The sequence below is a fragment of the Carassius auratus genome, chromosome 43 (genome assembly GCF_003368295.1).
Source record: "Carassius auratus strain Wakin chromosome 43, ASM336829v1, whole genome shotgun sequence".
Lineage (NCBI taxonomy): Eukaryota > Metazoa > Chordata > Actinopteri > Cypriniformes > Cyprinidae > Carassius > Carassius auratus.
In genome coordinates this window covers 1,288,433-1,304,246 of record NC_039285.1, presented here as the reverse complement: position 1 = coordinate 1,304,246, position 15,814 = coordinate 1,288,433, and the positions used below count along the sequence as shown (strand labels likewise).

The 15,814-nt window shown below is 33.8% G+C and overlaps 3 protein-coding genes across 4 annotated transcripts in view; 2 read left to right on the top strand and 1 right to left on the bottom strand.

Moving 5' to 3' along the window:
- Nucleotides 1-15,814, bottom strand: part of rec114 (REC114 meiotic recombination protein) — a 153,789-nt gene that overhangs the window by 99,980 nt on the left and 37,995 nt on the right. The window lies entirely within an intron of this gene.
- Nucleotides 1-15,814, top strand: part of LOC113061396 (neuroplastin-like) — a 154,105-nt gene that overhangs the window by 107,115 nt on the left and 31,176 nt on the right. The window contains exon 1 of one of the 2 annotated variants that reach the window (XM_026230455.1): nucleotides 13,120-13,252. The exons of the other annotated variant lie outside the window; for it this stretch is intronic. The gene's annotated coding sequence lies outside the window, so the exon portion shown is untranslated. Of the gene's footprint in view, nucleotides 1-13,119; nucleotides 13,253-15,814 lie in introns of those variants that run through there. 2 annotated transcript variants of the gene reach the window in all.
- Nucleotides 1,772-5,834, top strand: LOC113061393 (UDP-glucuronosyltransferase 2A2-like). The gene is made up of 2 exons (XM_026230451.1): nucleotides 1,772-1,858; nucleotides 4,083-5,834. Exons 1-2 carry the CDS (start codon nucleotides 1,772-1,774, stop codon nucleotides 5,691-5,693), a joined length of 1,698 nt encoding a protein of 565 aa, XP_026086236.1. The 3' UTR covers nucleotides 5,694-5,834.

The window sequence follows — 15,814 nt, the reverse complement described above, 5'->3', positions numbered from 1 at the left end:
ATTACATAGTTTTGTTCTTGGTTGAGCTTGTGTGTAAAAGAAGTTCAAGCATTTTAAATGTGTGTTAACTCTATGCATTTTGTGTCAAAGCAACAAGAAATGTGTTAATTGTATAGCCTACAAAGACAGATGTTGTGTTAACTGTGTTAAGAGTTTAGGAAAATTATTAAAGGTATTGAAAAAACTGTTATAGCGATTGTAAAAAAACCTGTAAATTAAATGTTGGGAAAGCTCACATCATGTACCTTTAAGAATTAAAATATAAATGCAAACAGTCTTAGATACAGTACATTAACATGAGCCAAACAACTACATACTATTCTTATTCATGTGCACGTATGATTTGTGCTGTTTTCCAAAGAATGGATTTATGTTTATTTTGTAATAATTGTTTTATAGGTTCATGAATATAACAGCATTTGTTTTATCTCTTCCACACAGAGTCTGTGTTTGCAGCTGATAGGAACTCATGAACATCTCAAGTTCTGACCAAATTTAAAGCAGTCACAGTTGAAAAAAGCCAATTTCTGCATAAACCTTATATTTCTACATAATTTCTGTATAAACCTTAAAATCTTGACTGCAACAAATGTGTAATAGACATGTTCAGAGTGCTACACTGTTAAAAAGCGTTTACTTTTTGTGTACATTTTGTCACAGTGAATGAAGTTGTCACATTAAAACATTGATCTATAATAATGTATTGCTGTGTGTGTGTGTGTGTGTGTGTGTGTGTGTGTTCTTGTGTTTACACAAAAACTATTACTATTCGCCTGATAATTTAACCTTAAAACTAACCCTAACAACATAAACACTGATAGAGAAAACAAACATTTATTTACTTCATTTTTTGTTTGTTTGTTTGTTTTGTAATGTTACCGTGACTTTTCCACTGGGACAACTTGCCCCGGTCCATTTTGTAGTTGTGCTTATATTTATACCACAATTTCCTTAAGTCATATACATACATAATGAATACACATTTCTATAGTTTGCACAATATCTAAAGTATTTAATTGGGTAGAAAGTGCTCTTTGTGAGTAAAAAAATATTTTCACAAATACTTTACAGGCCATCCGTCAGTAGAGACACGCCATTAAAAACTATTAGCGCCCTCTTCTGGACTGATTCGGCATGACACTCATTGTCAGATGCATTAGAAAACACTGTAAAAGTACAGAGCTAGCAGATACCACACTGGGGCTAGTTGTCACACGATGACTACAATAATTGTTTCTCAGGATGAGTTTATTCTTTATATCACCATATATACATACATATAGACATGATCTAATTTAAGACACTTCATAAGCACGTGATAAAAACAATGATAACGATTGGTACAAACACAAGAAAGCTGCTGATACCTTGAATTTGACATTAATTGATAGGTTTTTCTTTATCTTTGGGCAGTCACTATTTCAGTATAGTGTATTGTATATCAACAAATACGTGACAAAATGTACTAATACTGTGAGGATTTGGATCTAGTAAATTGATTTGTTTTGTATACCTTTCTGCAAATTATTCATGTAGCTGAATTTCTGCAAATGGTGTATTTTAATGTACTGCGTATTAGTATTCAGTATTGTTGTTTTCTTATTTTTCAGTGTTTACTTATTTGTTTTATTTGTCTATCTATCTAACCAGAGGATTCTATGATATGATTGTGCTCTGTATAAAATATATACTGGTTGTGAATAGTAATGACGCTTGTATTGACGCTCTAAAACGTTGTCCAATCATCACGGACATGACGTAATTAATATTCATGAGCTCCGCCTCCACTCACCCAAACAAACAGAGAAGCGGTTCACGAGCTCACCGCGTTACACAGTTGTCACTCTCTGTTCAGCTGGTAAGTGCAATTATTTAATTTATTGTAAACCATAACAGCTTTTACACACAACCAAGAGTGGACACGCTTCGTTTTAGACAGTGTAAATTCTTAACACGCCGTCTGAAATGAGCTTCCATGTTGTCATCCGCGCCACACAGGACTTGTTGTTTGTGTGGATTGTCGTTTTAATGTTGTATTTAGCTCTCTACAGCTCAACACAGCTTGATGATTTCAGTGTTTGCCCTCCAAAAACAAAGAATAGCGGCGACTGTCAAAGTGAGAGAACTGATACTTTGTTTCCGGAAATTGAACTCTTTGTATCACAACTGTCTATGAATAACTTTGATGTACGTTTACCTCCAGGCTTAACAAAAATTACCATGTTAACCATAAGTACTACAGTTACTTCTGTAAAATACAACCATATATGGTCTTTGTACTATCATTATGTTCAGCTTCATATCATTAATTTTTTATTACTATTTTATGTTTAAAATGTATTTTGTTGACAGAGGTTCCAGTGTGACAGTGTTGCCTAATAGCATTTACCCCGGTAAGTGTGTAAGTGTGTACACGGGGTTCAAGATAACTACTATCCTGTCTGACACTGTCCTGAGTTATACAATAATTTATTGTCAAATAAATCAAGATATTATTTTAAATCAGTAGGATGTATTGATAAGGCTATACAGATATTAATAGACGTGTGTGTGTCTGTGTGTGTGTGTGTGTGTATGGTGTGTGCTTAAAGGTTCACCAGGTAAAGGTACTCCAGGGCAAAATATTTTAATCCAGGGTGTGGATCTTTGACTTGCTGCTTGATTTTGTCTTAAGTTTAAGTTTGCATTCATGCAGTCTTCATGCAGAATTACTCAAAAGTGCCTCACAGACAGTAATTGTGATATGAGGATGTGGTTGTTCAGACCAAGGCCACTTTGACCGCAGTCTTGATGAAATTCAACAGGACACACTAAGATATTTCACTAATCAGAGCTGAATGTTTTTGTTTTAGCGTCTGTAAACAGGTTTGTTATCAGGACAAGGGGAAAACCGCTTGAAATGGACCTTGAAATACATCGCAATGCGATCATGTCTAGATGTTTGATTGAGTTTGTTCCCAGAGTAAATGTAAAGTATTTGTGATACTTTGGCAGATGCTGAACAGTATTCAAGTCAATTATTTCTCTTAAAGTCAGCTTTAAATGGCATTTGCAACCAATTTTGTGTAGTTAACTAGACGTTTGGTGAATGGGGAAAATTTTATGCAAATATCAATTAATGTTCCAAAAAGCAAAAAACAATGCGAAACCCTATAAAACTGCATTAAGCATGAAATAGTTTCCTGGTGACACACACGAAGGTTGTGTAAGAACCGCTTCCTGATGTTTTTTTTTCTTCTTCTTCCTTTATTTTTCATGCAGAAACACGTCGCCAGTTTACCAAGCAGAGAAATTCAAGTCTGAGTGTCAAAACAGAATTAATTGCATAATTATTACACGCAATGATACTCTCAAATGTATAATTCTGCCACATTAAAACCTTTAGCCTATATGAGATGATAATCTGTGTTACTGTTTCTGTATTTACAGAACGTCCTATAGGAATGAATAACATTGATTTGGATATTATTCTTGCATATGTGTATATGTGAGAGAACCGTGACATTGAAAATCATTTTATCTACTGTTTTTCTTGAAAGAAATCACATATTGTACAGACTGTGAGTTCACATTTGTAGCATATGTGAGCTAACATTTTACAAACATACTTGGGTGCTATTAAGACTTCATTCGTTAGTTTAGCTTATTTCAATATCTCAGTATTAAATTAAAGATTTAGAAAAGAGGATATAGAGTTTGTTCTTCTTCTTCTTCTTGTCCAGTTACCTTGTGTCACCCCACCATGGGAAAAAAAGGTACAAAAGCGGTCACTGGGGTGGAACCTTTTCAAAAGGTATACTTTTGTACCTTTTAGGTATTAACATGTACACTTTGAGATACTAATTTGTACTTTTAAGGTACCAGTACGGACTCTTTAGGTACAAAAGTTTCCCTTTTGAAAAGGTAACGGCCTCAGTGACAGCTTTTGTACCTCTTTTTTTGAGAGTGTATAATAGTGACAACATTTCACTGTTTTTGGATAATTTCAGTTTAAAGCTATTCAAACACACAGGACTGCATTAGAGAGCAAAGCTTGTCTGATAAATGATGAACATCACACTCTGTGTGTTTATGTCTTTCAGACACATGTTTGTGCTTCTCATATAAGGATGGATTTGATCTTTATTGCCTCGAGCATCATTCTAACCCTGACCTTCCCAGTGCATTGTGGGAAAATCCTGGTGTTTCCTCACGAAGGCAGTCACTGGGTGAACCTGAACATCTTGATCCAGGAGCTTCACTCCAGGGGTCATCAGATCACCGTGATCCGGGCCCTCGACGGCTGGTTCATCTCAGAGACGTCTCCACACTACGTCTCGCTGACCGTCCCGTTCCTTCTGGGCGGAGACGATCAGTTTTACAGCAGCTTTGTTTCTAGACAACTGCAGATCCGGCGGCAGCAGCAGTCGGCGTGGACCAGATTCAAACTGGACATGGAGCTAAAAGAGAAGTTTTCCGAAATGCACAGGAAGATTTGCGAAATGGTGATCTATATTATCGAGAAAGATCCCAAGCTGCTTGAAGAAATCAAACAGGCGAACTTTGACGTGATGTTGACCGATCCAGCGAACGGAGGAGGTGTTGTTCTCGCGCATTATCTGAACCTACCTCTTGTTTTTAACGTCCGATTTACTGTGCATGGAGAAGCGCATTTTGCGATAGCACCGTCTCCTCTGTCTTACGTTCCCTTCCCGCTTTCTCTGCTGACGGATAACATGACTTTCCTTCAGAGAACGTATAATGTGTTGTTTTACACTATTCGGCTTTTCCTTTACAAGACTATCGTCGGGCCTCACTACAGCGCTTTGTGCGGCCGATATTTTGGCCCTGATGTGCACTATTTTGAATTATTCCAAGCGGCTGATATTTGGCTCATGATGGTCGATTTCGTCTTTGAATTTCCTCGGCCGACTATGCCAAACGCCATTTACGTCGGCGGTTTCCAATGCAAGCCTGCAAAAGAGTTGCAGAGGGATCTGGAGGATTTCGTCCAGAGTTCGGGAGAGCATGGCGTCATTGTGATGTCTTTAGGAACATTTGTTGCCCAACTTCCGCTTGATATAGCTGATGAAATAGCGGCTGCGTTTGCTCAGCTTCCACAGAAAGTGATTTGGAGGTACACCGGAGAGCCTCCGTCTACTTTGGGCAACAACACTTTACTTGTAAAGTGGCTTCCACAGAATGATCTCTTAGGACATGTTAAAACCAAGGTTTTTGTGTCTCATGGAGGCATTAATGGGATTTTTGAAGCTATTTATCATGCCGTTCCTATAGTCGGATTACCGCTGGTTTTCGATCAGGATGATAACCTTTCAAAAATGAGACATAGAGGCGTCGCTAAAGTTGTGGATATTTCAACCATAGATAGACATGTATTTAAAGATGCCTTACAGGAAGTGCTTACAGAGCCGTCCTACAGGAAGAACATGCAGAAACTATCCAGTCTGCATAGAGACGTGCCGATAAATCCGTTAGACAGCGCCATCTTCTGGATTGAGTTTGTCATGAGACACCGAGGCGCTGCTCACCTGCGCACCGACTCTTATAAAATGCCCTGGTACTCGTACCACAGTGTTGATGTTGTAGTGTTCTTGTTATCGATCGTGTCTTTAACTGTTTATATTGTGTTTAAAGCGATCAGATGTTTGTGTTGCAGGTCATGTGTGAAAAGAAAACGAGTGAAGCAAGAGTAAGCGTGGAGATAACATTAAGGTCACAACTGAAACTTTTTTTCTTAAGTTTTTTTTTTTTTTTTTGATGGTCAACAGGATGGTGCAGATTATAATTGTATGATACAGAAATATTTGATATTTATTTTTAAATCTAACATTTACCCCCAAAAAAAGAGAGTTTTGTTTTCACACAAACTGCATACATTGAAATAGTTCTGAAATAATGAAACGGATTATTAAAACCTGTAATAAAATGTATTATTTTTTGCTAAATCAACTAAAATGCTTGTTTTTTTTTTCTCTTTTATTGTAAATGTTCTTCTGTGATTCAGTATTGACCATATTTTTGGACATAAAAATGCATAACACACACACACACACACCAATGTATTTATGTAAAATAGAATTATGTAATTCTATTTAGCATTTATACATACACACACACACACACACACACATGTATTTATGTAAAATAGAATTATATAATTCTGTTGTGGGTGTATATATAATTCTATTTAGCATTTATACACACACAAATGTATTTATTTAAAACAGAATTATATAATTCTGTTATGTGTGTATATATATATATATATATATATATATAATATATATATATATATATATATAATTCTATTTAGCATTTATACATGCATACACACACACACACACCAATGCATTCATGTAAAATAGAATTATATAATTCTGTTTTGTGTATATATAATTTGATTTAGCATTTATACACACAAATATATTTATGTAAAATAGAATTATATAATTCTGTTGTGTGTGAATATAATTCTATTTAGCATTTATACACACACAAATGTATTTATGTAAAATAGAATTATAAAATTATGTTGTGTGTGTATATAATTCTATTTAGCATTTATACACACAAATGTATTTATGTAAAATAGAATTATATAATTCTGTTTTGGGTATAATATAATTCTATTTAGCATTTATACACACACAAATGTATTTATGTAAAATAGAATTATATAATTCTGTTATGTATATATATATATATATATATATATATATATATATATAATTCTATTTAGCATTTATACATACACACACGCACAAATGTATTTATGTAAAATAGAATTCTATAATTCTGTTGTGTGTATATATCATTCTATTTAGCATTTATATACACACACACAAATGTATTTATGTAAAATAGAACTATATAATTCTGTTGTGTGTGTATATATAATTATATTTAGCATTTATACATGTATACACACACACCAATGCATTTATGTAAAATAGAAGTATATAATTCTGTTTTGTGTATAAATAATTCTATTTAGCATTTATACACACACACACACAAATGTATTTATGTAAAATAGAATTATTCTGTTATGTGTATATATAATTCTATTTAGCATTTATACATACATACACACACACACCAATGTATTTATGTAAAATAGAATTATATAATTCTGTTATGTGTATATATAATTCTATTTAGCATTTATACATACACACACACGTATTAATGTAAAATAGAATTATATATAATTCTATTTTAAATATATGATTCTATTCAACACACACACAAATTATACATGTAATTAATAAAAATGACAAATACAATTTAAAATAGTAAAACTAAAAACTTCTGCTATGAGTGATTTACCATGTGAATTTTGCTCAAGTGCTAAATCTTAAAGCCAGCATGAATAGAAACAAAATGTTTAGTGTAGACTTTGATATCAGAATAACAGACCTGAATGGGAGAATGCATACGTTACTGTTTTGGCTGAGGGTTAACCTCTTATCTCAACATTAAGCTGGGGTCAGAGCACTGCTTCAGAGTAACACTCACTGATACATCATTCACATTAACACCAGCGATATGTATTAAGCAAGTAAATCGAGTCAGTTTGATCTAGTGTTGACTTTAAGATTAAACCGTTTTCTTCCACTGCTATCCCTTCCAGAAACCATTAGCACATCATTAGAGTCTGTAATTCCAGTGACCTGCGGGACTCTGGTTTAATAGAGGTGACACTCAACCTCCTTATGCTGCTGTTGCTGTCTGTAATGACTAAACGTGCTTGAACATCTTAACAGCGTTTAATCACCACACCGTGTCTTCAGAGCAATTACAGCTCATTTCAGAGAGAACAGAGCTTTTACGTTTAACAGAAGTCTGCTTGGCAGTCAAGTAAAGAGTGTGTTCTGCACACGAGAAAGCACTGGATATTGTCCTTTTTGATTTGTTTTATGCAGTTAACACTCCTGATACAAAAGATAACGTCTAAAAATATATACACTGAGTAATCTTCAAATCACTCGGATGTAGTATAAAAATAAAATAACACAAATAAAAAATAAAAGATTTGATTTTGAAACGATCAGGAAAGCTTGTAAAACAGACTGTTTATGTGGTCTTGCTCATACTATTTTGCTGGTGTTTGCATGATTGAGCTGAAAATTATGGAAGCTTATTTCTGCCAAAAAAAATAAAAATAAAATTGTTTCTTCTCACAATTCATAACTTTTTTTCTTGTAATTCTGTTTCAGAATTGTCATTCAAAATTGCAAGAAAAAAGTTCAGAATTGTTAGATAAAAAAAGATAAAACCCTTTCTCACCTTTTAGATTTATATTGTACTCAGAATTGTAATTATTATTATTTATTTTTTTGCAATTCCAAATACATATCTCTATTTCTCTGAATTCTGAGTTTACATATTGCAATTCTGTTTTTCTGTTACCGCCATGGGATTTTTTTTGTTTTTTTTTGTTTCTCCCTTTTAAAGTTTTATCTCACAATTTAAGACAGTTTTCCTTACAATTCATAATTTATATTTCACAAATTAGACTTTTTTTTTTTCTCTTGCAATTCTGAGAAAAAAAGACATAATTGCGAGAAATAAACTCAGAATTCAGACTTTTTCTCACAATTGGGAAAAACTGAAAAAAAGAAGAAAAAAAGATTTAACTTTTTATTTTATTATTATTTTTTTTTTTTATCCTGTGGCAGAAACAAGCTTCCATAGAAAATTAGCTAATACATAACCTACTGAACTAATGAAGGCATTTGCGTCTGGCTGGGATATGCAAGATAAAAGTCCTTTAATATTCCTAACTGTAGTCCAATGATATGTGTTGTTCAGTATCTTACTGATATCTTTCCTGAATCCTTACACAAACTACATTGGAGTCAGTTTTCTCGTCTGTTTCATGAACGGTGAGTGTAAAATGACCCGTTTTCAAGTTGATGTGAGGTAGTTGTAAAACAGGCGCTTAATAACAGCAATAATAATGTCAGTCAGATGTCTGATTCAGTTTGTGTTTCCCTCCCAGCTGCTCTGGCTCAACAGAAATGTCCATTCCTGAACGTAATTAAGGTAAAGGACTATTAGACCGTTGGTCAGGGCTGTAGCTTGTGTGGTGATGATTATAGATCTCTTTTACACTTGAATGGACAAATACTTATCCGTCTTGGTGTGAGTTTCCTTGAAAAATGTCTGTTATGTCTTAAGTGAATGTAAACAGTTGAGAAAGTTGTGTATCATTATATTGGATCCATGCATTTAGTCTTAAAGTGACTGCGCCTAATGTACTAGCTGCTGTCTATTTTAATCCAAGAGAGAGAGAGAAAAAACAAACTGCTACTGAATTAATAATAATATTAATAACTATTGTAGCCATAACCAGGATTAATCTAGATGTAAGACATATGCAATGCTATTTTACTTAAATTAGATTTCTGTACATGAACAACACTGACTAAATAAAGAAATGCTCATATTACATATAAAATGGCATTTGGGCCACCTCCGTGTCACCTTTTAAAGGTACAGTTTTGCACATTTTTATATTTTATATGTGAATGCATTATATTACAACAGGAATAACCAAATGTAGCTTGAGTTTGCTCATATCTCAGTTGATTAACTTGTTGATTAATAGTAATTAATATATAATTTGTATTATTATTTAAAAAAAATTCAAAAGGTAGCATTTATAGTTGCATTTATTGTATTTTTCTATTTGACTATAACTTATGACGTTTTTTACACATTTACATTTTATAGGATGTAGAATGTTTGATACAGTACATATAGTATATTATTTTCTTATACATTTAAAAATATATGTAGAATATAGTTTTTGCATTACAGTACATTGGCATACTTTCTCAATGCAATAAAAAAAAAGAACAATTATTGAAAAGTTTTGTAAAATACATACAACTGTAGAGTTAACTGGTTTTACATGGTCATTACAGGAATTGAAATGTTGTGAATAACTTTACACAGGCAAATTTAATAAGTGATTTTATCACCCTCTGGTGTAAATGCATATATAGGAGTCAAAATAACTTTGTGTGAATTCGATCAATAGAGTTTAACTTAACCTGAAATTATTCTATGAAGTGTTAGTTCCCCCCAAAATGAATTTCCGTCACACCATATTGACCCTCCCTGTTGATGATCTAAAGCTGTGTTACTATTCCTGCCATGATGATGATAATAATGCCATTCTCTCTTTTCCATGCAATTACAATGAACATAAGATTTAAAGCAAAAAAAAGAAAGTGGTCCAATAATGCTATATTTAAAGTTTTACAATACCTTTCTTTGATGAATAGACTGAAGTGATGATTCACTGACTATTTTCACCTTCTATTAACATTCGTGATCAGATCTGATTCATACTTAATCGTACAGATCAGAGCAGGCTTAAAGATTTGTCCTTTTTTTTTTCTTCCACAGACGAAAGAGAAAAATACAAGTAACATAATGAGCACGAGTAAATGATGACGCATCTTCATTGTTGAAAGAAACGATGTCCCTGTAAGAACTGTCTCATTCTTGTGTGTTCTTCATTGCCGTGTAAAGAGTGTTTTTCTGCACTCGGATGAGGAAGGATGTGTATCAGCTGGAGCTGTAGAGCGTCATCTCCGTCACATCGGGATCTTGAGTCTCCAGATCCTGCCGGCAGCTTTCTCTGATCACATACACCACCAGTCCCACACAGATAAAGATGAGCAGCACTATACCCAGCACCTGTTCATGAGAGATCAACAGTGCTGTCTGTGACGCTTCTGCTCACCTACTGGAGACGTTTATGACACGCGAGTGAATCACAAAAGAACACGTCTTCAGAATGTGTAAAAAAAAAAAAACAAATCTACATATAAATATATTGCTTTTAAAATATCAAGTATTCATACATCATGGCAGTATCTTTTGTTCTTTTTTATTTATTTTGATTTGAATTAAAAAACATTTTAACTTTATACATTTAATTAAAATAATTTTTTAATAGACTTATATATATATATATATATATACACACACACACACACACTATTTTTAATGTTTTTGAAAGAAGTTTCTTCTGCTCATCAAGTCTGCATTTATTTGATCAAAAATATATTGTGATATATTATTACAACTTAATATAATAGTTTTCTATTTGAATATACTTTTAAAAAAAATAATTTATTCCTGTGATGCAAAGCTGAATTTTCAGCATCATTCCTCCAGCCTTCAGTGTCACATGATCATTTAGAAATCATTCTAATATTCTGATTTATTATGAGTGTTGGAAACAGTTCTGCTGTCTAATATATGTGATCAATAAAAGGTTAAAAAGAACTGCATTTATAAAAAATAAAAAAATAAAAAAATTAAATTCTAATAATATATATTCTTTACTATCACTTTTTATCAATTTAACACATCCTTGCTGAATAAAAGTATTGATTTTATTTTAAAAAAAAGAAAGAAAAAAATTACGGACCAGTAGTGTATATTGTTATTACAAAATATTTATATTTTAAAAACATAGCTTCTTTTTTTTTATTATTCATCAAAATATCCTAAAAAAGTATCCGATGTTCTGAAAAAATATGAAGCAGCAGAACTGTTTCCAACTTTGATAATGAATCGTCATATTAGAATGATTTCTAAAGGATCATGTGATAATGATCCTAAAAATTCAGCTTTGCATCCCAGAAATAAATGATCATTTAAAGTATAATCAATTTAAAAACAATTATTTTAAGTTGTAATAATTTATCACAATATTACTGTATTTTTCCGTATTTTTGATCAAATAAATGCAGGCTTGATGAGCAGAAGAAACTTCTTTCAAAAACATTAAAAATAGTAATGTTTCCAAACTTTTGGTCTGTACTGTATTTAAAAAAAAAAAAAAAACATAGAACATTAGTTGCATTACAGTGTTTTATTGTAATGAAAAGTAGGAAAACAAATAAAACAAAACACCTTCATGCTCTTAAAAATCAATTGTTTGTCCACCAAAAAAAGTGTTATAGATAAATATCATTATATTCTGAATAAGTTACAAATTTGGTAATTTGTTGTGTTTTTATCATTTTCAGTAACTTTTTCTTTTTCACATAGGTCTCATTTTATACGTTTTTATTTCATCTCTTGTTCAAGTTATATTTGTACATCAAATCTAGTTAAACTAAATTAAAACAGAAATATCACCTGACAAGTTTTTTTTTTTTTTTTTGTATTTCAGTTAACCTTTTTTAATGGTTTTATTTTTAGTTTTGTTACCTCTGAGGGTTAACTGCTGGTTTATTAACAAACAAACAAAAAAAAGTGTATTATTTTCATTTAATTTCAGGGAAAGTGTGACCTAGACATGTTTTGAGTCGCACATGATCATAGACACTTTACCGAAACATGTTCATCCTCTACAATGTAAATGTCATGTAAAAGTTTGATTAGTGTCCTGAATCTAGTCGAGATTATAACAAACAACGAATGTTAACACTCACAGTATAAAAGTTCTAAATGTGTTCTCAGAATTCCTCAAATGTATCAATGTATCTGTAAAGTTCTAAAAATGTATCCGTGTCATCTGAAGGTGGAGTGAGTCAGCAGGAGGCCTGAGACGTCTCACCTGAGACTCCACAAACAGTCGCTGTGAGCGCAGCATGAGCTCCTGAGGACTGACGCTCTCCTCTTCAATGGGTTCGCACCATTTCTGCGGAGCGGCTTTGTGCACGATCACGAACCGGCCGTGCCAGTCTGTCATCGCACAGGCGAAATACTGACCGTCCAGGAAGAGCAGGATCAGCCAGACCACAGCGGGAACGAAGCTGGACAGGGACACGGTCCTCCTGCACCAGATGCCACACCTGCATCCCTGGATGATCATCATGAGCGCCAAGGCCATGATGGCGGGAATGATGAAGAACGCGGAGGAAACAGCCCGTTCCAGGCCGGATTGCACGGACACTCAAACTCCAGCTCCACCAGCTTCTCCAGTCCCATCAGGATGAAGCCGAAGGCCACGTTGGACACCAGAGGACTGCTGCTCAGCTCATTCTTCAGTCTCGTGAGCCATTGTTGTCGACTTCCCATACTAACAACACCTGAAAGTCAGAGGAGAGCTGAACAAATTCCTCCCACACATTTGCAGAAGGTCATTGATGCGAGATAAATTGACCCCGGGGCAAGTTTTCCCCCTCATGACCTTAACATTCCTATTGGCTCGGAACAAAGGTGGGCGTGTCATCTGTCAGCTCTCGGCTGCAGATCATTGGCTCGTGGCGGGCGGCAGGTGTGGCTTCCATTTAAATGTTTCTTTCATTGACGTAAAGTGGAGGGAAAATCAGCCTGACTGCAGATCTCAACATGCTGTGTCATCACGATTGCTCGAAACTCAGAAGCATTGTTTAGGATGGCCTTTACTCCTGCCTTTTTTTAAAAACAATCATTAGATATGCACACAAACATGGACAAAACATGTTCCTTATGACCACAAAACCTTGAATCTAAAATCTCTAAAACATGTCCACTTAAATGCTTGAAGTTAGTTAAGTAGTCAAATATATATTGTTTTTTTTTTGGGGGGGGGGGGGGGGGGGGGGTTGTAGTGGATATTGTATCAAAAGCATCATCAGATGTGCAGCTTAGTTAAAAAAAACAACAACATTCAAATGCTTGGGTTTAAATGACTTTTAGTAAAGGAAATATAAATGCATGTTCCTCTTTCAATACTTAAAAACATCCCAGAATGCACCTAATGAACATGTCATTTTAAAATAAAGAATAGGCACATCCAAACTTTTGACATTTTTATGTATTAAGATAAATACAACAGTTAATCAGCTCTATAATCAATAGCAGATCGTAAAATCAATGCATTTGACATCACAATATTTTGTCTCATCAAATTGAATAGTGTTAGAGGAAGGCTCTGATTTAAGAGACCACAGACTTGATTTATGTTCCCTATTTTGCTTAAATGCTTTATCATGTAACAAAAATAAAGTTGAATGGAACTCTTAAATCTTAATGCATGAGTTAGAGTGGATAATAAATTAGCATTTTCTCATAGTTGTTTAATTTACAAGCAATTTCTCAATGAAAGTTGTTTTGAAGTAAATCCTAGACCCAATTATTTTCCGTGTAGAGTTTACAAACATCCCAGAATTGTAAAATACTAAAGAGTTTTAGTGGTAGTGCATATATGCATTCAAATCATTATTATTATTATTTTGATAAATAGAACATTTATTGATGTTTGATGTGAAACATGTTTAATATAATATTTTTACTCTCTTATTTAATGCCAAAATATTTTATTCCATCAAATCGAATAGTTGTAGAGGAAGATGAGCTTCTAATAAGCGAGTTAATAATTAATTGCACATAAAGACGGGGTTGTATTTCTCGGATGATCCATGAGATGGCGCTGTGTGATGCAATATCTTTGAGAAAATCTCTGTCGTGCCCTAGATAAATAGACATTAACACAAACCACCACGCTTTCTGCTATCATTGATTCAGAGTACTGTGTGAATACCATTGTACAGGGATCGTAATCATTCAGTGTGATGTTATAAGGAGGTCGGGGCTAGTTGTCACAAACACCGTCTCAGTGAAGTGCTCGTTTTTTTCAGCAGTGCTAAAAATGATCTCAAAATGATATTTAAGTCATTCTGCTTTTACGTTTAATTAAATGTGTTAGTCTACTTAATGTAATTGTTTGTGAAATTTACTAGCAATTTCTAAGTGACCCTTAAAAATCTGTAATTCAAAACAGGATTAAAAATTAGTTTGAATGCAAAATACAATTTCACCACTAGATGGGAGTAATTCCTACTTAGTGTCCCTTTAAAAATGTTGCAATTTTATACGCTATAGTTTTTCATTATAATTTATTTTGGCCAAAAAAATGCTTCGACATTTTTGTAAGATTTTTTTAAAATTTCTTTCTGGTCAGTTTTACTGAAAAAAAAAAAAAAAAAAAAAAAAAAAAAAAATTATTGATTTTGCTGAAAAAAAAAAAGTGTGTGTGACGACATGCCCCGCTCTTTGAATATACATTTTCCCTATGTCAAATATATGGCGATTGAATTTTCATTATATGTATAACCAGTGTTCGAACTATACCGTGTCCTTTGGGGGAGCCCACTTTTTTTTGTGTGGGGGGGGGGGGGGGGGGGGTTGGGGGGTCCTGCACATGCTTCAAATAAGGACTTACAACAGCTACAAGTGTATGCACTATTATACATTATCGACACGAGTGCCTTAAAAAAGGACTTATAATGACTTACAAAGATACATAACAGCTACAATATGCACTATTATACTTTATCGACACAAATTGATAGGTCAGGAAGACAGCCTTGAATGATGTTGCGGTCTCCTCCATTAATTAAGAATTCACCTCAATTACTTTATCTGGCAGAATCGCCTTTTGCTTAGTCAATGCCACTTCAATGGTCATCTTGTGTGCAATGCTGTCCCTGTATTTATATATAATTTTTCGCGACTGGTTCTGAGCATTAATCATTAATCCACTATCAGACAAGTACGTGCCAGGTACCTTTTCAGACAGAAGAAGGTTTTTTGAGTCCTTACAAGTTGTAACGAGTGGAAAAGAATGTGGCCCCTTTAAGAGCTGCGCGCTCCCTGTAAAACGGTATGCACTCTGTATGATAATGTATACAAGCGTGACTCGAATCCCCCATGTATGCGGGTAATCTCTGTTTGGAAATCATTTTGTTTTAATCTTGTTTGTTTTGTTTTGGTTACGCTGTGGACGGTGGAACATGGGACAGACAATTGCCCGAGTTCGATTGGAGAAATAAAACGCGAGTCGTTGTTCAATGTC